General features: G+C 43.4%; 2 protein-coding genes and 1 long non-coding RNA gene across 6 annotated transcripts; 1 reads left to right on the top strand and 2 right to left on the bottom strand.

Annotated features, from left to right (window-relative positions):
- Positions 1-269: 269 nt before the first annotated feature.
- LOC132405533 (uncharacterized) lies at positions 270-4,929 on the bottom strand. Its single transcript, XM_059990417.1, has 2 exons — positions 4,668-4,929; positions 270-4,389 (listed from the first exon to the last, which is right to left on the bottom strand). The coding sequence occupies exon 2, from the start codon at positions 4,220-4,222 to the stop codon at positions 920-922; it is 3,303 nt and encodes a 1,100-aa protein (XP_059846400.1). The 5' UTR covers positions 4,223-4,389; positions 4,668-4,929; the 3' UTR covers positions 270-919.
- Positions 4,930-5,324: 395 nt separating this feature from the next.
- LOC132405531 (TRAF-interacting protein with FHA domain-containing protein A-like) lies at positions 5,325-15,616 on the bottom strand. 4 transcript variants are annotated; one of them, XM_059990413.1, is made up of 2 exons: positions 15,470-15,616; positions 5,325-9,962 (listed from the first exon to the last, which is right to left on the bottom strand). In XM_059990413.1, exon 2 carries the CDS (start codon positions 9,893-9,895, stop codon positions 9,326-9,328), a length of 570 nt encoding a protein of 189 aa, XP_059846396.1. In that variant the 5' UTR covers positions 9,896-9,962; positions 15,470-15,616; the 3' UTR covers positions 5,325-9,325. The 4 variants fall into 4 exon arrangements, with proteins under 4 accessions (XP_059846396.1, XP_059846397.1, XP_059846395.1 ...); XM_059990414.1 differs by lacking the exon at positions 15,470-15,616 and adding an exon at positions 15,344-15,446; XM_059990412.1 differs by lacking the exon at positions 15,470-15,616 and adding an exon at positions 12,976-13,114.
- LOC132405532 (uncharacterized) lies at positions 15,537-23,359 on the top strand. The gene is made up of 3 exons (XR_009515909.1): positions 15,537-15,642; positions 17,222-17,273; positions 20,560-23,359. It is a non-coding gene; the product is annotated as an uncharacterized LOC132405532 (long non-coding RNA).
- The last annotated feature ends 936 nt before the right edge of the window (positions 23,360-24,295 follow it).

Raw genomic sequence — 24,295 nt, 5'->3', positions numbered from 1 at the left:
AGGGGACCTTCACTGAAATCTATTGAATGTTGAAAGCCCTAGATAGTAGTGAATGTGAATAGGATGTTTCCTTGAGTGGAGGAGTCTAGGACCAGAGGGCACAACCTCAGAAATGACGGACACCATTTTAGAACAGTGATGAGGAAGAATATCTTTCACAAGAGGGTGGATGAATCTCTGGAATACTAATGTCACGTTCTCCTTCGGGTGTAACGAAACGCCGAATTTAACGTCCGGATAAACCACAGCCAATGCAAACCAGATCGCAGTAAGATTAACCATTTACTGTTCACTCTTCACATTAACATATGGTGAAAACTGTTGATAAAACAATACAAGATTGATACAGTATTTGTTCCTTCCTTAATATCACATTTCAAGTGTAAATACTTGCAAAGGTGACTATAACTACATTACACTAAGGTGCAGTATACAGGGAGAGTTTACCTGCTCCATTGACTACTTTAAATACACTTCCATGCAAACTATCCGCGACTCTTTAACTAACGAAAGCATAAACATTATCTACCGACGTTACCTCTAACAGGGTCAGCATTAACATCTTAGTTCAATATATCGAGTATCTATTAACTTACAGCGTTGCTCTCACTGTGATTTCTCATGCCTGCAAAACTGCTTGTGCTCAGGTGAGCCTCGTGGAAAGCCCCCACCCTCGCGCTAATTTCAAACCGGTGTTTTCCCACAAGACGCGGCGAAACCGGATGTGACGTCATCGCATGCCGATATATTTTACATGCAATGAATATACTTTAAACACTTCTAATTCTAACTAGAAAATACTATTGAATGAATTACTAAGCGAAAATATTATAAACTAAATAACTGTCGTAAAGACAGCACACTCCCCGCTTGACCTTCGTAAGGTCACAATGAGCAGAGTACAAACTTAGTCTCTTAATCAGTCATTGGGTAGAAGTAGAATAACTTCTGTAACTGGCCCTTGGTAAATTTTCACATCGCCTTGGTCGGTAGTCTTCAATTCGATCTTCCTGACATGTCCATCCTCGCTAGGGAATGTAGCAGTGATTCTGGCCATTGGCCAGCTGTTGCGGGTGGCTTGCTTGTCCCTGAGCAGGACTAAGTCTTCAACTTGAAGATTCCTTCGGGGTTCTGTCCACTTTTGTCTCTGTTGCAACAAAGGTAGATATTTTTGTCTCCAGCGGGACCAGAACGGATTTGCCAGAGCCTGGACTTGTCTCCATTGCTTTGTGTACAAATCCTTGTCTGAGAAGTCTCCTGGTGGAGGAGGTGCTCCTGCCTTCTGCGTAAGGAGCGTTGATGGCGAAAGTATAAAGGGGTTTTCTGGGTCAGAAGACACAGGTAGGAATGATTGTGCGTTTATAATGGCTGTGACCTCTGTCATTAGGGTGCACAGTACCTCGTGGGCCAATCGGGTGCGTTGCTGTATCTCAGGTTTCCTTTTCCAGGTTTTCCGTAAGGACGTGAACCGTTTGACTGCCTGCTCTTTGTTATCTGGTGAGCGCTGGCGTGGTTCTCTGATTGGCAATGGGGCAACCCCATTATTTGCTTCATCTCTGAAGACCTTGGTGTCTTTGGTTTTTAAAGAAATGGTATCTTGAGCTGATTGTGCAAGTTTGTTGTCATACTTCGTTAGAGCGAAGACTGACTGGCCCAGCGACTCGTCGCTTGCCTCGCGCTTGTTAACGCCTTGTTGTGCTTCCTTGATGCACGGGACACTCGGGCAGGGTCGAAAGATTGAATGGCGGCCACTCTCTAGCACATTGGTCTTGAGTGTGTTAACCATCGGTTTGTGTACGTCACCGAGACACACCTCTCCTATCACCACCCAGCCCAGATCCAGACGTTGCGCGAAGGGGGCGTTGAGTGGTCCATTGATCTGCTGCCTAACCTTGTGTACCTGGATAACATCTCTTCCTAATAGCAGGAGTATTTCCGCTTTCGGATCCAGTTCTGGGATGTGTTTGGCGATGTGGTGGAGATGCGGCTGGTGTAGCACCGCACTTGGTGTCGGGATCCCAGCGCGGTTATTCATGATTTCATTGCACTCTAAGAGCGGAGGGAGACAGATGACGACTTTACCATCCAGGGACTCGATCTGGATGCCTTCTGCCTTCCTTCCTTGGGTTTTCATGTTGCCTGAGCAAGTTTTGAGGTAGTATGGGAACCGCTCACTCTCAATGTTGAACAATTTAAAGAACTCTGGACTGACTAGTGAACGATTGCTCTGATCGTCCAGAATCACATAGGCTTTGATGGCCTTGTCTTTGGCTCCTTTAGGGTACACCTTAGTGAGGCAGATCTTGGAACAAGAACGACTTGACTGAGCTTGACCGCAAACTTCTGTACAGTTCGTGCTGACAGCTATTGACCTAGAGTGAGCCTCTCCCTCCCCGCCGTCCTGTTGTGGGGGTGAAGGAGCGCTCTCGGTTTGTGGTGACAGGTCGGGATGCATGGCCTCGACGTGATCTGGGCTGCCACATTCCGGACACTTCACGGCGATCGTACATTCTCTGGCGAGGTGAGAGGTTGAGGAACAGCATCTAAAACATATTCTTTTCTCCTTGAGAAGAGCCGTCCTCTCTTCAAGGGGTTTTTCCCTAAACATTCTGCATGCTTTCAGGGGGTGAGGTTTGTTATGCAATGGACAATACTTGCCAGGGTCGTTGTTAGTCGTAAGGGCTTCGGTCTTGAGCACTGACACGGGTTTATCAATGTTGAAAACATTCGAAACGGATCTGCCTGGCTTGGTGTAAATCGAACTGCTTCCTGGACCTACAAGGCTAGGGTCGTTTCGCCTCTTCGCCTCCTTGCACACAAACCTAGTGAGGAGCTCAAAGGGAGGAAATCGACCATCGTGGTCTTCCTTGTACTCTGAGGCAACAGTCAGCCACTTGTCCTGCAGCCCAAATGGAAGTTTGTCCACAATTGGTCTAATCCCGGATGGAGTATCTAGGAATACTAGACCAGCTGAATAGCCATCTTCTTTGGCGCCTTGGATCTCCATGAGTAAATCTCCGAATTCTCTTAACTTAAAGTGATCTTTGGCTGACACCTTAGGAAAGTTTCCCAGACGTCGATATAGCGCCGCTTCAATAATGTCGGGGGACCCATATCTCTCCCAAAGTCTCTCCCACGCTTCGCTTAAGGCTAGCTCAGGTTTGTTGATGTACACTGAACGCATGCGTCTCACCTGGTCGCGTGATTCTTTCCCCAGCCATTTCGCCATAAGGTCCAACCTTTGGGTTGCACTGAGCTGGACCCCGTCAATCACGTTGGTGAATGTGGAGAGCCAAGCACGGTAATTTTCGGGTTTATCGTCAAACTGGTACAGTCCCGAAGTGACGAGATCCCGTCGTGCTAAATACTGCAGCGTGGGATCGGCTGCAAGCGGCATGTGGGCTGGAGAAGTGCGTTGGCGCCCATATGACTGAGAACGCACGTTTCTCATGGAATTTGCCATCCTGGATTCAACCTCCGCGTCTCTTCGCATCGAACTTTGTAACTTTGGTGTCAAAGTATATCGGTTGTCAGCTCTTTCATTCTTGACTTCATCGCGGGGCCGCGAGGGTAAATTCTCCTCCTCGTAGCTGGGGAAGTTATCGAATAGGTATGGAGAGGGGAGACGAGCCTGCCTGTCTGCTTGATATTGTACATAGTCGCTCGTGCGTTCCAGTCTGGTCCTTTCCAAAGCAGAGCTTGTTTCGGTCAGATCACGCGACCCTTCAGCTTCTTCTATGTACTCTGCTTCCACCCTGGCAGCTTCTCCTTCTCCTTCTAGCTGCAGCACATGCAACTCTGTCGATATTTTTGTCATTTCCAACTGGGTTTCGGCTTCTCTGGCGGCCTGTTCTCTCTGGATTTCGGCTTCTCTGGCAGCCTCTTCTCTTTGTCTGGCAGCCTCTTCTCTTTCTCTGGCAGCCTCTTCTCTTTGTCTGGCGGCCCTTTCGGCTTCTTTGGTGGCCAGTTTCATTTTCAAAACTGCCTCTTGTTTGGCGTAATGCAGTCGCACCTTGGCGGCTTCTGCCTTGGCTCTTGCCTGTGTGGACTTACTTGATGTCGTTCTACTGCCCTTGTCGCTGGGCGCCATCGACTTGATCCCGGATCGAGCTGACATTGCAGCACTTGGAACACCTGATAACGCCTGGGTGGGCTTACTTGATGTCGGTTTACTGCCCTTGTCGCTGGGCGGCGTCGACTTGATGCTGGATTGAGCTGACATTGCAGCACTTGAAACACCTGATAATGCCGCTTTTTCACTGTCACGTTCTCCTTCGGGTGTAACGAAACGCCGAATTTAACGTCCGGATAAACCACAGCCAATGCAAACCAGATCGCAGTAAGATTAACCATTTACTGTTCACTCTTCACATTAACATATGGTGAAAACTGTTGATAAAACAATACAAGATTGATACAGTATTTGTTCCTTCCTTAATATCACATTTCAAGTGTAAATACTTGCAAAGGTGACTATAACTACATTACACTAAGGTGCAGTATACAGGGAGAGTTTACCTGCTCCATTGACTACTTTAAATACACTTCCATGCAAACTATCCGCGACTCTTTAACTAACGAAAGCATAAACATTATCTACCGACGTTACCTCTAACAGGGTCAGCATTAACATCTTAGTTCAATATATCGAGTATCTATTAACTTACAGCGTTGCTCTCACTGTGATTTCTCATGCCTGCAAAACTGCTTGTGCTCAGGTGAGCCTCGTGGAAAGCCCCCACCCTCGCGCTAATTTCAAACCGGTGTTTTCCCACAAGACGCGGCGAAACCGGATGTGACGTCATCGCATGCCGATATATTTTACATGCAATGAATATACTTTAAACACTTCTAATTCTAACTAGAAAATACTATTGAATGAATTACTAAGCGAAAATATTATAAACTAAATAACTGTCGTAAAGACAGCACAACTAATTTAGAGCATAAATCAATGTCGGATCTCTGATCCTTATGGTTCTTCCGGGCATTAAGAATGGCAAGGAGTTTTTATTATTAATGATTGGTTATTTCAAAGTTTTAACAAAAATAGACATTTGAAACTAAGTGCTGAGAAGCACAGCAGTGATTCAACGAATAGCAAAGATGAAGACAAAGTGAAGAAGGTGCCTCTGAAAAATCCATCACCATTTATAATTCAGCTAACAGAAATTCCTTGGATAAGAATAAACCAATCAATGGTTGCACAATTACATCACGTGGGGAATGTGCCAATGCTTAGCCAATGAAAAATGAGAAAGGTGATAAACCATTATGTAATTGCTATACTGCTTTCTGCCAGTAAGTGGGGCCGAACAACCACATACTGTGAAAAGTGCATGAGTTTATTAAAAAAAAGTACAAATTATGATTAAACTAAGACTTCACTTGTACATTAATTCATCTAATATCTTATAAAAAGTATTTTAAAAAAACAGTGGATTCCAGCAGTTTCCCCTTTTGATTCTACAAGGGATCCTGACAGAATCACAGCTGAAGTTTCAGAGCTGGTAAAACTTTCAATATCTACATTACAGAGTAATCAAAAACTACTTCTTAGAAGTATTTATAGTACTGCATCATGATTGGATACATTTGTTAATACTTATACAAGTCATTTCATGAGTAAGTGAAACAGGCAAAAATATAACAAGCATCAAAATAAAGTCCACAATGTCCAATAATTATATTCCAGCTTGAAGTCTTCCCACAGTATTTGTCTTAATCTGGAAACACTTCAGCTTGCTTGCAGTGGCTGACATGTATCCACCTAATTTTACCTTCTACCTTACCTTCAGGATAGAGAGACCTCAGGATAGAGGGGCTCCCTTTCAAAACAGAGATGTGGAGTAATTTCTCTAGCCAAAGGGTGGTGAATTTGTGGCATTTGTTGCCACATGCAGCTGTAGAGGCCAGGTCAATGGGTGTATTTAAGGCAGAGATTGGTAAGTTCTTGATTGAACATGGGATCAAAAGTTATGGGGAGAAGGCCAGGAACTGGGGTTGAGGAGGAGATATATAAAAAAAGATCAGCCATGATGAATGGCGGTGCAGACTCAATGGGCCAGATGGCCTAATTCTGCACCTATGTCTTATGGTCTTAACTTCTGAATTGGTCATTAACACTATTTGGTAAGGACATTCCCACCGAGATTCCAAGGGATCCTCATGCATTTTCTTGACCAGAACCCAGTCGCAAGGAATCAAGGTAAGTCCTCCTTCCGATGGACCACTCCAAGCTGCAGAAGCCTTTTGAGAAGCAGACTAAACAGCTTGTGTTAGTTTTGTATGATGATCAACCAAACTATCTGACATAACATGCATTATCAGCCTATCTGAGATTAAGAGCTCCTGATAGTGACACCACTTCAAATGGACTCAGTTTTGTTTTCTTGTTTGAAGTTGTCCTAATGCTACATAAGACCAAAGGAAAAACAGTAGGGCATGGTACTCCTAACTCGTGATATTTAGTCAGCTGTTATTTGATGAAGCCATTTATTCTTCCAACTTGTCTTGATGACTCTGGATGATGAGGGCAATGAAAAGAGCATTCAATGTTCATCAGTCAACATAATTCCCATCTAGGAATATAGTCCCTAATCAGAGTTTTGGCTCTGTTTGTGGCAGTAGCTTTTCTTGCTGGGATGGTTTCCAAACATTTTGAAAATTTGTCCACTATTATTAGTAAAGCAGGAAGGAAGGAAGGAACGTTCTTTCAATTCTCCCTAGTGAGGATTGGCTTATAAGTGATATTGAAATATGTAATAAGTTCAGAAAGTTGTGGATGGGAACTAATAAGGCAGTTGGGACTCTAGCGGCCTTAACAGTGCTACAAAAGTCTGAGCGCAATGAGCTACAAGATCAGATAGATACATTAAAGTGTGGACACGCCAAATAGAGAGTCAAACCTGTGGACTGCGTCAGCAAGTAAATGATTTGACTTACCAATTGGGAGTAAAGGAAAAAAAACAATAAAAAAATCTAAATAGCAGATCTCTGCATTAATGGAGCAGGTAAAGGAAAAGCATGCAAAGTATGTTTGTATCAAAGTGCACTATTTATAGTTGTAAAATGAGATGAGGCAAATCCGTGCTGCGTAGGAAAGACCCTTGATGGGCAGTGCAGTCAACCCAATAGGCGACGTTAATCATGTCGAAAGGCAGCCAAAACTGACTAATCACCTGAAACAGCGACACCCTCAGAACTCCAAGAAACTGCAAAGTGCTACTGACTCAACAGAAACCCCTAGTGGCTCAAGTGATGATGTCAGTAATGAGGTAATTGGTTGGGCAGCCATGCCAAGATTTGACCCTGCAAAAACTAAGACTGAAAAAATGCAAGACTGATGAAGGAGATTATGAAAGCAGACAGAAAGTCTGTCATCAACTGCCAGATCCAGGAAAAAAATGACAAATGGTCAGGGGAATTTTCACATCCTAACAAAATGAAGTTTAAAGACTTGGGCTGAACTTCAATTGATTAAGAGTTGATACAAATTGCATCCAGATGATGATGCTCTAACTTTAGCTACAATGATAAAAATTCAGCAAATAAATAAGTTGACACAGCGAGATCAGGATAGTTTAGGAGACAACAAACAGGATTTACCAGCCGGTTGGAATGACAATCCCCAATATAGATTGATTGGGAGAAAGTGATTGACTGCAACAAGAGGAAGTGATTTATTTAGGACAGAAAATTTCCCAAGCCAAACAGGATATCAGTAAAGATTGTGCAAAGGCTATTAAATCAGCAAAATCGGTACAGCAACTTCGATCATTTCTGGGTTTGTGCAACTGCAACAGAGGATGGTTGATTCATATGCTGAAATTGCTCCACCCCTCTCCAGTCTGCTGAAAGGCAGCATGCACTCCAATGACTATATGACTCTTAATGAAGAAGATATGGAAGCTTTTCATACTTTAAAGGTGGTACTAAGGACTGCACCTGCATAGGGAAACCCTCTATGTCAACAAGAAACCTGGCTACATGATGGCAGTTTTAACTCAAGAACTTGGGAGATCAACAGCATCCTGCTGTATGATTGAAAGAGTACAGAAAAAATTTACAGCAATGTTGCCAGGATTGGAGGAGCTGAGTTATAAGGAAATGTTCATAGGTTAGGACTTTATTCTTTGGAACATATAAGATTGAGGGAAGATTTGATTATGATTATATATATTGTAAATGCAAGCAGGCTTTTTCCACTGAGGTTGGGTGGGACTAGAACTAGAGGTTATGGGTTAAGGGTGAAAGGTGAACAGCTTAAGGGGAACATGAGGGAAATCTTCTTCACCTAGAGGAAACTACAAGTGGTGCAAGGGTGCATGCAAGCTCAATTTCAAGGTTTAACAGAAGTTTGGATAGGTACGTACATGGATGGTAGGGCTATGGTCCCGGTGCAGGTCGATGGGAGCAGGCAGTTTAAATGGTTCAGCATGGACTAGATGGGCCAAAAGGACTGTTTTTTTGCTGTACCTTTATATGACTTTAATTCATTGCCACAGGTGGATATGGAGGCCAGGTCATAGGGTGTACTTCAGGCAGAGGTTGATAGGCTCTTGATAAGTCAGGGTGAGAAAGACTGTGGGGCATAGGGCAGGAGAATACAGTTCACAGGGAAATGAATCAGCCATGATCAAACGGTGGAGGACACTTGATGGGCCATACGGCCTAATTCTGCTCCTATGTCTTATGGTCTTAAATACCAAGGATTTACCTTGTGGCTGTTATAACATCTTTCCTCACTACTCAATTTTCTCCTATCTTTTCATGAATGGAATAGAACACGGTACTCAAAATAAGTTGCTTGATCAAAATAGTGTACCACTTAGTAAAGCCTCTAATATACAGTGTTCTTTATTTAACTTTATATAACGTTTGATGAAACTGAAAAATGTATATTGTAATATTAAAGGACTTTACAGGTAAATGTAGGATAAATTCTACTGAAAGGGCTACAAATGAAAACTAAAATTCATGTACATGGTACAACATACAAGGCAGTCCAAATAAGTTATTATGGCTCAACAGTGCAGTGGTTAATGGTTTAGTGATTATGACTTCATACATATTAAGTTTCTTATTTTACCTATTGAGCAAATATGAAACTGCTATCTCAAGATATATATATATCATAAATTTAAACAGTAAATTTATCAGGTTTTAAATTATGTTGCCATAATCTTAATTATATGCACTTTGTTAACTTCAGATTGGTTCCCTTATATAAAGCATTTTGCATTTATTCTGATTCAACTTTGTTTCTTGGAGTTTTGGAACAATCTTTTATAATGTCCAGCAGGGCAAAGTGTCCAGTATCCTGTTAGAAAAACGTGTATTGGTCAAGATCTTCACCAACTTCCATTGGTTCCCGTGGATCATGCTGAAAATTAGGAAAAGACATTACAACCTTAGAAGGATATTTGTTGTCTGTCACCTGAAAAAATGAAGGGGAGTCCTTCTTAATTACAACTTCGAACTTGGATACTGAATCACCTCCTACTTGTTCCAAGTAAAATTGAAAATCAGTAAACTGGAGTATAGATTTTGAAGGCAGCAGCTGTTTTTCTAAGTAGCTTACTTTACGACCATTGATAGAGAGTGCAAACCTGTTACTTAGGTTTTTTAACTCAAACTGAAGCTCTGAGCTGTGAGCTGTGAGAAACGCTTGAATCTGAAACTGCAACCTGGAAACTCTTCCATGGTTTAGCTGAATGCTACAAGTGTTCTTCCTGCCCACAGTCACCATCTCATGAGCTTCATATGTTTGTGGCTCATTAAACTTCATAAAGTTGAAAACATCTTCTTCTTCTTCCTTTTTTCCTCGATGATGGACACTGATGAAAAGGCATGGCACAATTTCCTGCGTGAGATTGTCACTGCTGCTGTCCATTTTCAATAGTATTCCCTACTGGTCTTGTTAGAGAAAGTCAGCATTCAATCACAGGCCTCCATTAAACCTACAGACAAAAGATTTGTTGGGAATAAAAGAAAATCAACTAATTCCTCTGCTTAATTTGATATACTTTCCCAAACTGCTTAAAAGAGTAACCATATATCCCAATACATAGTCAATTAGCATTTTAAATTTAACACCTTAAATTTTAACCATGGCCCCTCCCACATTTAAACTATCTCACAGCTGCTACGTTTTGCAACTTCAAAATATTATACTAATTGCAATGAAAAGATGGGAGTCTTAGCCTGTATTTTCACATTAAGCAAGGCACACGTGTATCACATGATAGTGTAATGACGAGTGCAATTCATGTATTTATACATATAACATTCATTCAAATATTACTGAAAATAAATACACAACCTAACATTGCGGCAAAATGTTAGGCAATGGTTATCTGAGCTGAAAGTCTCACATGTGGAACAGATTTCACCGTGAGACTTTCAGTTCAGATGTTAAAAAAAAATTGTTAAAGATATTCTTTTTTTCTCTGGGATAAGCATTTACGAGTTGTTTCCAATCAACCATTTAGGAAGACTAATGAGAGTAGAACTTCTGCGGTGAATGGTCGGACCCTATAGAGTGTTGAACTGAGGGATCCAGCAGTAGAAGTGAATGGTTCACTGCAGGTTGTCCAGAAAGCTTTGGGTGTTGCAGCTGGTTAAGATGTCAGTGCGGCTGCATTTGGTTCAGTTTTGGTCATCCTGATGAAGGAAAAATGCCCAGAAGCTGGAAAAAGTGCAGAGCAGATTTACTAGGATGTTGCAAGGACTCTACTTACTGAGTTATGGAGGGAGGTTGAGTAGGCTGGGACTTTTGATTGGAGCATAGATGAATTAGAAGAACAGCTGTATTTCATTGAGAGTTTGAAGAGATTTGGTATGTCAGCAGTCACTCACAAATTTCTACAGATGTATTGTGCAGAGCATTCTAACTGGCTGCATCAACATCTGATAGGTGGGGAGGGGACTGCACAAGATCGAAATAAGCTGCAGGAAGTTATAAATTCCGTCAGGGGCACCAACTTCCACAGCATCTAGAGCATCTTCCAGGAGCAATGCCTCAAAAAAAGCAGCATCCAACATTAAGGACCCCCATCACCAAGGTCATGGTGTCTTCTCATTGCTACTATAAGGGAGCAGGTATAGGAGCCTGAAGGCACACACACATTCCAGGAACAGCTTCATCCCGTCTGCCATCAGATTCTGAATAGACATTGAACCCATGAGCACTACCTCACTACTTTTTTTGCACTACTTACTTAAATTAACTAAAAAATATACACTTCTCACTGTAATTCATAGCCTAACAACAAATTTCACAACATATGCCAGCAATATTAGAACTGTTTCTAATTATAAAGGTCAGAGACAGAGTGAATGCAAAGTCTTTTTCACAGGGTTGAGGAAATCAAGAACTCGAGGGCATAGGAATAAGGTGGGGGATAGATATTTGATAGGAACCCGAGAGGCAATGTTTTCACCCAGGAAGTATTCAGTACTGTACATGGAATGAGCTGCCCGAGAAGTGGTTGAAGCAGGTACATTAACAACTTGTATAAGGCACTTGGACAGGTACATGGATAAGACAGTAAGGATAGGAGCAAAATCAGATCATTCGGCCCATCGAACCTGCTCTGTCATTCATCACGGCTGATCTATTTTTCCTCTCACCCCCAGTCTCCTGACCTCCCCCCCCCTCACATTCCTTCACTCGCTGACCAATCAAGAATCTATCAACCTCTGCTTTAAAGACTTGGCCGCCACAGCTGCCTGCGGCAATAAATTCCACAGATTCTCCACTCTCGGGGTAAAGAAATTCTTCCTCATCTCCATTCTAAAAGGGCACCCCTCTGTTCTGAGGCTGTGTCCTCTGGTCTTAGGCTCTCCTACCATAGGAAACACTTTCTCCACATCCACTCCAGCAAGGCCTTTCACCTTTTGATAGGTTTCAATTAGGTCACCCTCATTCTTCTGAATTCCAGTGAATAGAGGCTCAGAGCCATTAAAAGCTCTTCATATGACAAGCCATTCAATTCCAGAATCATTTTCATGATTCTCCTTTGAACCCTCTCCAGTTTCAGCACATCTTATGACAAGGGTCCCAAAATTGCTCACAATAGTCCAATTGAGGCCTCACCAGTGCTTTATAAAGCTTCAATGTTACATCCTTGCTTTTATATTCTAGTTCTCTCAAAATGAAAGCTAACATCGCATTGACAAAATCTGCAAATTAACCTTTACAGAATCCCACACAAAGACTCCCTCGTCCCTTTGCACTTGTTTTTTTTGTATTTTCTCTTCATTTAGAAAATAGTCAACCTTTTCATTTCTTCTACCAAAGTTCCTGACACTATATTCAATCTGCCACTTCTTTGCCCATTCTCCTAACCTGTTTAAGTCTGAAAGTGTGGATATCCTCTGCCTGTTCTGACTTCCTTTTACATTTCAAAGATCTGTGGGCCTGAAGGTTAATTGGCTAGAATGTTGGTGGGTGGAGGGGGTAGGGTAGTTAGTTGATGAAATGTCTTATGCAGTTCATCTATCTACTAGCAAGATATTAAGTCTGAAAGACTAGAGAAATTTTACAAAATGTTCCTGGGACTTGAGGCCCTAAAAATGGGGAAAGGTTAAATAAGTTAGGCATTTTACTCCCTTATGAGAGGTATAGGTAAGTGTAGACAGGCGTTCCCCACTGAGGTTGGGTGAGACTAGAACTAGGTCACAGGTTCAGGATGAAAGATAAAATATTAAAGAAGAACTTCAGTCAACGTGGTGCGAGCATGAAGCGAGCTGCTAGCGGAAGTGAAAGTGGGTTCGATTGCGATATTTAAGTTTGGATAAATGCATAGATGGGAGGGGGATAGTCCAGTTTAACTGGGACTTGATTTAACTTAAAAAGCCTTACTCGGTATATAATACCGGAGTATAAGCGCTCGCTCTTCTGCAACGTGATTTATTTATGCAAAAGCTATAATTACTTTACAATCTTATGGATTTTCGAATCACCATTACCTTGTGGTGAACTATGTGCCTGTCGGGACACGCCCCTGCTGACTGCTCCTGTGGCTCCTCCCACAGGCCCCTGTATAAAGGAGACCTGCGGCCTGAAGATCGGCCTCAGTCTCCAGGACCTTGTATGATAGACACTCACTCCTGGTTCCTTCTTCCAGTCAATAAAAGCCGATATCTCGCCTACGTCTCAGTGTGAGTTATTGATGGTGCATCAATAACCTCCGACTGACCGGCGGTGCTCGGCTCAATGATCCCCTCCCTGAGCAGCCGCTGCACCTCCGACTGAATGAAGGCCCGGTCCCCCGCGCTGTACCTCCTGCTTTTGGTTGCCACAGGTTTACAGTCGGGGGTCAGGTTGGCGAACAGCGGTGGGGGAGGGATCTTGAGAGTGGAGAGGCTGCAAGTGTCGGTAGCGCAGCTGTTGGCCTGGTTCTGGATGGGATGTGTGTGTCCGTGTGTGTGTGTGGTCAGTAGCGGGGTATGTGAAGAAGTCCCACAAAACTGAGGATTCTTGACAGTGAGTGGTGGGAGGGGCCCGTCGTATACCATAGTCACACTTCCGAGATGGCTCTGGAAGTCCAGCCCCAATAGCACAGGTGCACACAGATTAGGCATGACCAGCAGTTCAAAGTCCCGATATACTGTGCCTTGCACCACCAAAGTCGCTACACAACCCGCCCGGATGTCTGCGGACTGCGACCCAGAGGCCAAATGGAACCTCCGACTGACCGGCCGCGTTGCAAGTCCGCAGCGTTGCACTGTGTCCGGGTGAATAAAACTCCCAGTGCTGCCCGTGTCAAACAGGCATCCAGTCCAATGCCCCTCCACCTGGATGTCCATCATGGACCTTGCAAGCTGGTGTGGGGCGCTTTGGTCGAGAGTCACAGTGGCCAGAGTTGGATCGCCGTCGGGGTACCCGGTCAGCATCGGAGGGTCGGGGGCGGGGCATGCTGACGCCGACAAAGATGGCCGCTCACATCCGGGGTACCCGGTCAGCATCCGAGGATCGGGGGCGGGGCGTGCTGACGTCGACAAAGATGGCCGCCCACATCCTGGCATGCAAGATGGCGGCCCCCACGTTTCACCCGCAGCGCTGCACTCCGCTCGAGGTTGAGACTTACAGACCTTGGCGAAGTGGCCCCGCTTTCCGCAGCTGGAGCAGGTCGCTTCTCGCGCTGGACAGCGTTGTCGAGGATGTTTCTTTTGGCCACAGAAATAACAAAGCACGAGTTTCTTACGGGCCACAGCCGTGGTCTGGGTCGGGGAGCTCGTGGAATGGCGACTGGCGGCGGCGTTGGCGAATTCGCTCCCGGGAGCCGGCGGTGGCGGGGTCTGAGGCGTCCACGAAACCGGCGGGGAATCGCGCGACTGGACAGCGTCGGCGTTATGCCGCGCAGCTTCTAGAGCGTTGGCCTTCTCTATCGCCGAGCTTAAGGTAAGATCCGAGTTCTCCAGCAGCCGCTGGCGCATGTACACTGACCGCAGTCCCGTCACAAAGGCGTCTCGCACCAGCAGCTCCGCATGCTGTTCTGCCGTGAGCGTCTTGCAGTCACAAGCTCGGACGAGTGTCTGTAGTGCTCGGAGAAACTCAGCGCACGATTTGCCAGGCCACTGTCGCCGGGTAGCTAAGCGATGTCTTGCGTAGACGGTGTTCACCGGCCGCAGGTACTGTCGTTTGAGGGCGTCCAGTGCCCCTTCGTAGGTCGGCAGGTCCCGGATAAAGGAGTAAACTTTGGAGGAGACCCTCGAGAGTAGGATTCTGTGCATAACGGCGGGTTCAGTCGCACCAAGCTCCGCCAAGTACGATTGGAAGCATGCAAGCCAGTGTTCAAAAGCGAGAGCTGCGTCAGGGTCTTGAGGGTCCAAATCCAACCGGTCCGGACGCAAAACGGGTTCCATGTTTTAAAACTTCCAGTCAATAAAATTGATGCACCATCAATAACTCACACTGAGACGTAGGCGAGATATCGGCTTTTATTGACTGGAAGAAGGAACCAGGAGTGAGTGTCTATCATACAAGGTCTTGGAGACTGAGGCCGAGAGTCAGGCCGCAGGTCTCCTTTATACAGGGGCCTGTGGGAGGAGCCACAGGAGCAGTCAGCAGGGGCGTGTCCCGACAGGCACATAGTTCATCACATACCTTAACACTTATCGTAATTGGTGTTTTATGCCTGCATAGGTTAAAGTCTCGTACAATACTGTCAGAAAAGTTTTCATCACGACTCGCCTCCTAACAGCGCAGTAAACCGCACACAGATAACTTCCGTGTGCGCCAAAGCACAATTCCGGATTCCCTACAGTAACACTCTGTTTACCATCGTTCATGTTTTCTGCTATACGCGGGGGATATGTAAATTCTAAACCCTGCCTGTATGCCTCTGCACTTATCCGCTGCTCTCTTTCTCTCTCGCTCGCCAAACTCGGTCCGATTCACCGAAGGCGTCACAGTTGCTTTTCACCGCGCACTCGTGTTAAACAAACATCCCTTACTTACCGCCGCGGCGCTAACCGGTGCTTTCGGCGCGGATCGGAGACCTCGGACCCGCCCCGTTCAGCTCACGCGAATACGGGCAAGAGTCCTGGCCACACCCGCTCGGCACTCACTCCGCCATCGCAACCTTCAGGTCGTCTGGGAGCTCTTTTAATCCTCGGGGGATAAGTAGAAAAGTAAATAAACACCGTTTGAACGGGGTCGAAGGTTGAGTCTGCATCTCTTTCCTCCTTTGCAGCAGAGAGAAGTTGAAGTATTTTAAATTTAAAGAAAACAACTTCGATTGTGTTAAATGGGATAGATTATGAATAAATCCGGTATACTAAAGAATTGTGGACCATTAGGAAAGCAAAAACTCACCATCACACGGCGTAAATTCTTTGTCTTGTCTATCTCTCATTCTTCCCTTACAACCCCGGTTCATGACAGCAGTAGTTCTTACTGGGGCAACACCGGACTTGTATGAAAATCACGAGGAATGAAAATGAAAAGTTTTAATGCAGCCGTTTAACAGAACTGACTGCCTTGCTTGATAATTTTAGAGAAGAGTTTAAAGGTCAACCACACTGCTGAAGGACTGGGGTCACAGACTGGCTGAGGCACAGATTTTCAGGCCTGGTGGTCAGTTATGTTTTTATGATAATCTGGTGTTTTTATCTGCATCATCATTACAAAGCCTAATACCTTTATTTTAATTCAAAAATAAACCTCCAGGAAATACAGTTCAGTACCTGGCCATAGTGTCAGCAAGTCAATACAGGATTCAAGATTCAAGTTTATTTTTCACCTGTACATCAAAACATACAGTGAAATGCGTCATTACGTCAACGACCAACACCCCAGTGTGTGCTGGGGGCAGCCTGCACAGTCCAGTGGCAACATACCATGCTCACAATGCTCTACAAAACAACACAGAACACAACAAGCAACAAAGAGCACCAGTAATAACAAGCCCCAGTCCTCCCACCCACAGTCCTTTAACCCCGGAACAGGGGTCCAGTTCCAGCCTCCAACTGATGCATACACTGGGCTTCAACTTTCCTAGTGGACACAGACACTTGAAGACTAGGCTCCGTCCAACGGGCCTTGACTTGCTCACTTCCGATTCGTCTCATTCACTGTCGTCAAGTTAATGTATTTAATTTACAAAGCACCAGTGCCACTCATCGGGCCTCTCAACAAAACACATTGCAACTGTTTGAGGAGTTGTTAAACATGTCAGAGCCGTTCCATGTTTAATGGTGGCAGGACCTTGGACTGAAGTCCTTCCCCACTAAGTCTTTGCATTAGTAATCTTCAGTACATCATAGAACACTGTACAGAATAACACTAGCAGACTCTTCGCTCCACAGTGTAGTGCCAGCTTTAGTGCCAATTTATATTAAATGTCCTCTTCCTGTGTATCATCCACATTGCTGCATTATCTACATATTCATGTGTCGATCTAAAAGCCTGTTAAACTCTACCAAACCGCCTGCCTCCACAACCACCCCTAGCAAACGTTCCAGGCACCCACTACTCTGCATAAAACATTTGTTCCTTATGTCACCTTTAAGCTTCTCCCCATTAACCCCAGTGACATTTCTACCCTAGGAGTGATTCTGTTTACGCTATCTACATTTATCATTATTTTAGAAATCTCTATCAATTCTTCCCTCAACCACTGATGCTTTTGGAAGAATCATCTAAATTTAGTAAAACCTTTCCTTATTATTCACACCCTCTAATCCTGGTAAACTTCTTCTCTTTCCACAGAATCCACACCCTTCCTCGAATGGGGTGCCCAGAACTGCAGGCAACGCAGCAGGTGCAGTCTGACTAAAGTTTCATATAGTTGAAGCATGACTTTGTTACTCTTTGTTTTCCATATATGAGAGGGTAAAATAGAATCAAGAGAGTCAAAATAGGATTTAGGAATAAAAACAGGTAAAGCCTGAAAAAGATATATGTTTAGAAAGAATATTCATTTTAATATAATTAATTAGTCCAATCAATGATATTGAAAGAGGTGACCTAATTAATGATATCCTTTTTACGTGATTCAATAAAGTAAGAAATTTTTCTTTAAACAGGTGTTTGTAATTCTTAGTGATTGTTACACCCAAATAAGTAATGGATTCCTTACAACTTTAAAAGGGAGATTAGTATTAATTGATAACAAATTATTTAAAGGAAATAATTCACTCTTATGTAGGTTCAATTTATATCCTGAAAACTGGCTAAAATGGGAGAGTAAAGAAAGTACACAAGGTAACGAGGCCTCAAAATTAGAGATAAACAGCAAAATATCATCAGTGTAAAGCAAAATTTTGTGAGTAATACCTCTCCTTAAAATACCACAGATATCATTAGATTCTGAAAAGCAATGGCAAGAGGTTCTAAAGCTAGATCAAAGAGCAAAGGGCTCAACGGACTATCTTGTCTAGTTTTTTGATGAAGTTTAAATGGTTTTGAATTTTGAAAATTAGTAACAACCCAGGCAGAAAGAGGTAGACAAAGTAATTTATTCCGTTGAATAAAATCTGGTCTAAAATTTAATTTTTCTAAGGTTTTAAATAAATGATTCCATTCAACCTGATCGAAGGCCTTCTCAGCATTTAACGATATCACACGTTCCGATATCTCCTGGGAAGGAGAGTAAATAACATTTAATATATGGAGTATATTAAAGTGGGAATGTTGGTTTTTAATAAATCCAGTCTGATCATCAGAAATAATAGAAGGTACAATATGTTCAATCCTACGAGCCAGAACTTTAGAGAGGACTTTGTTACTCTTTAACTCAACACCCCGACCAAAGAAGGCAGCCATCCTTTACTATGTTTTTAAGCCTTCTTTACTACCTTTTCCACTTGAGTACCCTCTTTCATTGAGCTGTGGACTTGGACCCCAAACCCCCCTGCACTGCTATGCTGTAGAGAGGCCTGCCATTAACTGTATACTGTCTCCTTTTATTTGACCTCCCAAAGTGCAATGCTTTATTCTTTGTAAACCCTTGACTATGTTGCCATCCACAGCTCCAATCTGCTAATTAAATTTGCTGATGACACTACACTGATTGGCCTAATCTCTAATAATAACGAGGCATCACCCTGATGCAGTGGTGTCAAGAAAATAACCTCTCCCTCAATTTCGCAAAAACCAAGGAGCTGGTTGTGGACTACAGGACGAATGGAGACAGGCATCAATGGATCTGGGGTTGAGAGGGTTAACAGCTTAATGTTCCTCGGCATAAACATCACCAAGGATCTCACGTGGTCTGTACATACTGGCTGCGTGATGAAAAAAAAACACAACAGCACCTCTTTCACCTCAGATGGTTGAAGTTGGTATTGGCCCCCAAATCCTAAGAACTTTCTACAAGGGCACAATTGAGAGCACCCTGACTGGCTGTATCACTGCCTGGTGTGGGAACTGTACTTCCCTCAATTGCAGGACTCTGCAGAGAGTGGTGTGGACAACCCAGCTCATCTGTAGATGTGAACTTTCCACTATTCAGGACATTTACAAAGACAGGTGAGTAGAAGAGGCCTGAAGGATCATTGGGGACCTGAGTCACCCCAACCGCAAACTGTTCCAGCTACTACCATCTGAAAAACGGTACCACAGCATAAAAGCAAGGACCAATGTGTTCCAGGGAAACTTATTCCTCCAGGCCATCAGACTGATTAGTTCACTCCATCCCTGCTCTCTGAACAAGTCAGTTCTGAATCCAAACTTGCAATTCACCTTGGATCCCATGTATCCATATTTCTTGAATGCATCATTTACCCTGTATTCCTGCAGCCAGAAATATGCCAGCCAGCATTCACTCTCAGACAGCTTTGTGCAATAGAAGACCAATAATTTTAGGGTAGACCAATGGCTTTCACTGAGTTGATAATCTTAATGTTTGCCTCAGTATGTATCCCTGGGTAACCTATGTTCTGCAGTTGATTTGAATGAACTTCAACAAGTAGTCTTGCATCCTTTTCCAGACTTTCTTTGCAAATCGATGGTTCAATTAGAAATGGAAATAACGACAATATTGTACTCATTGCTGTTGTCTCAAGGGAAGTATGCATTGGGATTGATTCACCGATTATGCAGAGAGGATCTGATAGGAGGGGCTCTGTCTTTAGAAGCTGAGCAAGTTCTAATGTTTGTTGGCGAGTACAGTCTAATTGGGAAGACATCCATTGTGTCCATTATCTGGAGGCCTTGTAGGATATTCCATGGTGATCACTTCTTGATGGCCTTGTGGTTAAAGGTAATTTTTTGTGGTCTTCATATTTTTCTACATAAGCCAGGTAGTGCAGCAAGTTGCAATAAAATAGAGCGTTGCTTCACAGCGAGGCCATATCCATCCTTTTCAACACCAGAGACAGGTAGAAATGTGGCAATTTGGTGTTTGTGTACTTTGCTTCCCTTCACAGCATCTTGACAACCATCTTGACAACCTTACGTGAACCTTTTCTTCCATTCTTGGATTTGTAGGTGAAATGGAAGATGGTTTGTATGGCTGTGACAGATAGGAGAAGGATATGGGCACACCTATTGCAGGTGCATCAACACGAGCAGCGTTGTGCACCTAATAACCATGTTCTTCCCATCACTGGGAGGGAGCTCTGCTCTCATGGTCTTGGTCTGTTGGACTGGTTATCCGCTCCAGCCAATTTTGCAACATGCTCTGGCTCTTCCAAACCAGCACATCAACATGAAACATTGCCATAGAAAAGCAGCATCCATTATCAAAGATCCTCACCACCCAGACAATGCTTTTTTCTTGCTGCTGCCATCGGTAGAAGATATAGGTGCCTCAGGACTCACAGCCCCAGGCTCAAGAATAGTTACTAACCCTCAACTATCAGGCTCTTGAACTAAAAGAGGGTAGCTAACTCATTTATGGACTCTGCTATATTGTTTATCTCATGCTTGTTATTTATATTTGCATTTGCACAGTTTGTTTACAGTTAGCATTTCCTGATGTTTACAGATCATGTTTAAAGTTAACTTTTCTATAGATTTGCTAAGTATGACTGCAGAAAAAGAATTTCAGGGTTGTATGTGGTGATATGTATGAACTCTGATAATAAATTTTACTTTGAACTTAGAACTTTGAAACAGGTGCTGCCTTTGGTTATGAAGACTATTCGAGCCACTGCTAATAGAACCATTGGCCTGTTCGCACATGAAATCATATTGGGATGGTCTGTGTGCCTACCATCTGATGCACCAGTGAGGAATTAAACAGATGGAAGTACACTACCTGGATGAGAGAGCATGTTGAATTATTCTACAGCCTTGACAATAAAGCATCACTAAATATCATCAACAGAGAAAAGAAAGCCAGACTCCAGTAGAGGACCTTTAATGCCACCACATTGAATCCAAGGACGGTGTGGTGGTGCAGACATTTAAAAGAAAGAACTGCTTGGCATCTTGATTTGAAGTACCATTTCAGGTTTTGCTGGTCACTAATACAGGGAAAAGCCATGGTGGATTCACATCTCTCACTGTAAGGAGGTACCTAACAATTTAAATAAAACCACTGAGAGTCTTAATGATGGTGATGGGATTAGCTCTTGTCCTTTCCCCAGCAGATGTGACTGCCACAAACTGCTGGGTTTGAATGGCTGTCCCGGCACATGTGGGGATGGGCGTGCCCCTCTTACCTGTGCTCTTTAATGAAATGGAGATGAACTGTTACTTTAATTGGTCCAAGCCTTCAGCCCAGGGTATGTTTGGTTTCTGGTGTAATGATGATAGGACTCAGAAACATATACCCCCTTCCTACCCTTATCAGTACAGCCAGAATGTCATTGGAGGAAAATAGGGATATAAATTTGGAAACAAGAAATATTTGAGGATGGTATTCCCTCATACTACAATGCTAACCTCAGGATAAAAAGGACTTATTGATGTTCCTGGGAAAGATACCATTTGCCAAGGGAAACACTAAAGTAGCATGGGAACTGATTAACATGGCATCATCATTGGAAAAATTAGCCAATGAAACTGCATATGCTCTCAATCAAACCCAAAAAGCCTTATCTAAATTGTTGGCAGAATTCATGGTGATCCATACAGTGGGATTGCAAATCTGAATGGCTTTGGACTTTGTTTTATCTGAGAAAGGAGGCAAGTGTGCCACAATTGCTTTATTTACATACTAGATGAATCAGGAGAATATAACTCACTTGACAGATCACAGGATGGTGATGGACTGCTGCCCTGCATTACTTTACTTTATTGTCACCAAACAATTGATACTAGAACGTACAATCATCACAGTGATATTTGTTTCTGTGCTTCGCGCTCCCTGAAGTACAAATCAAAATAAATATAATAAAAATTTATTATGAATCATAATTAGAAAATAGAAAAGGGAAAGTAAGGTAGTGCGAGTCAGGTCCAGATATTTGGAAGGTACGGCCCAGATCCGGGTCAGGATCCATTCAGCAGACTTATCGCAGTTGGAAAGAAGCTGTTCCCAAATCTGGCTGTACGAATCTTCATGCTCCTGTACCTTCTCCCAGAGGGAAGTGGGACAAAAAGTGTGTTGGCTGGGTGGGTCTTGTCCTTGATTATCCTGGCAGCACTGCTCTGATAGTGTGTTGTGTAAAGTGAGTCCGAGGATGAAAGATTGGTTTGTGTGATGTGCTGGGCTAAGTTCACGATCTTCTGCAGCTTCTTCCGGTCTTGGACAGGACAACTTCCATACCTGATTGTGATGCACTTCCTATTGGTATTATAATATTGTCAGTCATCCTCTTGTGTAAGTGTGTAAGTTATTTGGACCCAGAAAAAGAGAGTATTAGAAAATGTGTATCTCTTGGTCTGGACAAGGAAGAGGAGATTTTGCTTAACTAAATCTCTGAGACTGTATCATTTTATGATGTCGGAAAACACTTCAATGACTGTATTCTAAAGCAGAATCTTATGGAATTATGATGTTGTCATGTAATGACAAAAAAGAGGGAATGTGGAAATATATTCAAAACTTTGAGATACTTTATGAATTTAATTTTATAATGTAACAAAATGGAATCTGTATAATCCCATAGTGCTTTGCCAAATGCTGAGTTTGTACGTGACAGGAGGCATCTAATGTCCTGATCATTGTTTGTTGTGTAACTACAGGGAGATTGATATACTGCTGGCTTTGAGAAGTGCAGCTCTACTGCAGTGGAGGAGCTGTCCTGCAGAACAGATAACAAGGATCAGCCTGAAATCTTGTATTAAAAAAGGAACTTTGTAAGCTGTAGATCAGAAGCAGCTTCCATCCTGAGGAATGGAGATGGTTCTGATTGCTAGCAATAAGCACATCTTTGAACAGATTCACTCTGTATTTATTTTTGGTTCTGTGTTATAAGACTTAGTGAAAGGTACACAACACAGTGCAGCATGTTTTCAAGGCCCTCAGTCCAAAGAACCAATGCCTGATATGGTGCCCATCCAGCTAGTCCCAATTTCTTACATTCAGCCCATATCCCTTGATGCCCAGATCTTCCATGTACCCATCCAAGTGCTATACATGATGATAAATAAAAAAACCCAATTTGCTACCCAATGTCTTTTCAAAGTAGACTCTGGACAAGAGGTGGAACTGACGACCTGAACAAAGTGCGTTGTGTTACTTATTGCTAGTTGAAGGAGGGGAAGATGGGAATTTTGAAAACTAAACTAATATGCAGAAGGCAAATGAGAGGGCAGCCAGTATTTTAGAATAATCTTCCACTTCCTCAAACCACACCAACAAATACAGAAGTTTTGTTTAATTGAGAAACACAAGAGATTCTACAGATGCTGGAAATTCAGAGTAAAACTAGAAAATACTGGAAGAACTTGGTCAAACAATTTCTATGGAAAGGAAAGGACATTTTGGCAGAGATTTTTCATCGGAACTGGAAAGGAAGGGGGAAGAAGGTGGGGAGGTGGGGTAGGAAGGGGGAGGGGTAGAAGCTGGAAGGTGATAGGGGAAGTCAGGTGTGGGAATGAGATGACGTGAGAAACTGGGAAGTGATAAGTGGAAAAGGTAAAGGAGAATAAAAAAGAAGGAATCTGATAAGAGAGGAGAGGGGAGAAAGGGAAGGAGATGGGGTACCGGGGGAGGTGATATGCAGATGAGAAGAGAAGAGGTGAGGGGAGCCAGAGTGGAGAATGGAGGAAGAGGGAAGGGGGAGGGGGAAAATTACTGGAAATTGGAGAAATCAATGTTCATGCCATCTGGTTGCAGGCAACCCAGACGGAATATGAGGTGTTGCTCCTCCAAGCTGAAAGTGACTGCTTCAGGGAGAAGAGGAAGTCATTGAACAATATACTGGAATGGGAATGGGTTTGGAATGAAACTGGTTGGCCACTGGAAAATCCTACTTGTTGCAGATGGCATGAAGGTGCTCGACAAAGCACACTTTCTTTCCAGACAGTTAATGCAGCTTCCAGATATAAAGATACAGAGATCATTCTCTATCTTAATACCATGTTACTGCTCTCTCCTCCTAGAACTTAATTCATTTTGTATCTAGAAATATATTTATCTCCTTAAATAAATTAAGCAGCTTCTGTGTTTTTCTGCAGTCAGGAACTCTACAGGTTCACTACCTTTTTACAAGCTTCTATAGATGTGTGGTGGAGAGTATATTGGTTGCATCACAGCCTGGTATGGAAGCACCAATGTCCTTGAATGGAAAATCCTATAAAATATGGCCCAGTCCATCGCATATAAAGCCCTCCTCACCATTGAGCATATCTACAAGGAGAGGAGTCGCAGGAAAGCAGCATCCATCATCAGGAACCCCACCACCCAAGCCATACTCCCTTTTCACTGCTGCCATCAGGAAAAAAGTA

The sequence above is a fragment of the Hypanus sabinus genome, chromosome 15 (assembly GCF_030144855.1).
Source record: "Hypanus sabinus isolate sHypSab1 chromosome 15, sHypSab1.hap1, whole genome shotgun sequence".
Taxonomy (NCBI): Eukaryota; Metazoa; Chordata; class Chondrichthyes; order Myliobatiformes; family Dasyatidae; genus Hypanus; species Hypanus sabinus.
Note: the sequence above shows the minus strand (reverse complement) of the source record. Positions and strands in the feature narration are given on the sequence as shown.

Coding starts and splice junctions, on each gene's coding strand:
- LOC132405533 (XM_059990417.1), bottom strand. CDS start 4,222: ATGTCAGCTCAATCCAGCATCAAGTCGACGCCGCCCAGCGACAAGGGC.
- LOC132405531 (XM_059990413.1), bottom strand. CDS start 9,895: ATGGACAGCAGCAGTGACAATCTCACGCAGGAAATTGTGCCATGCCTT.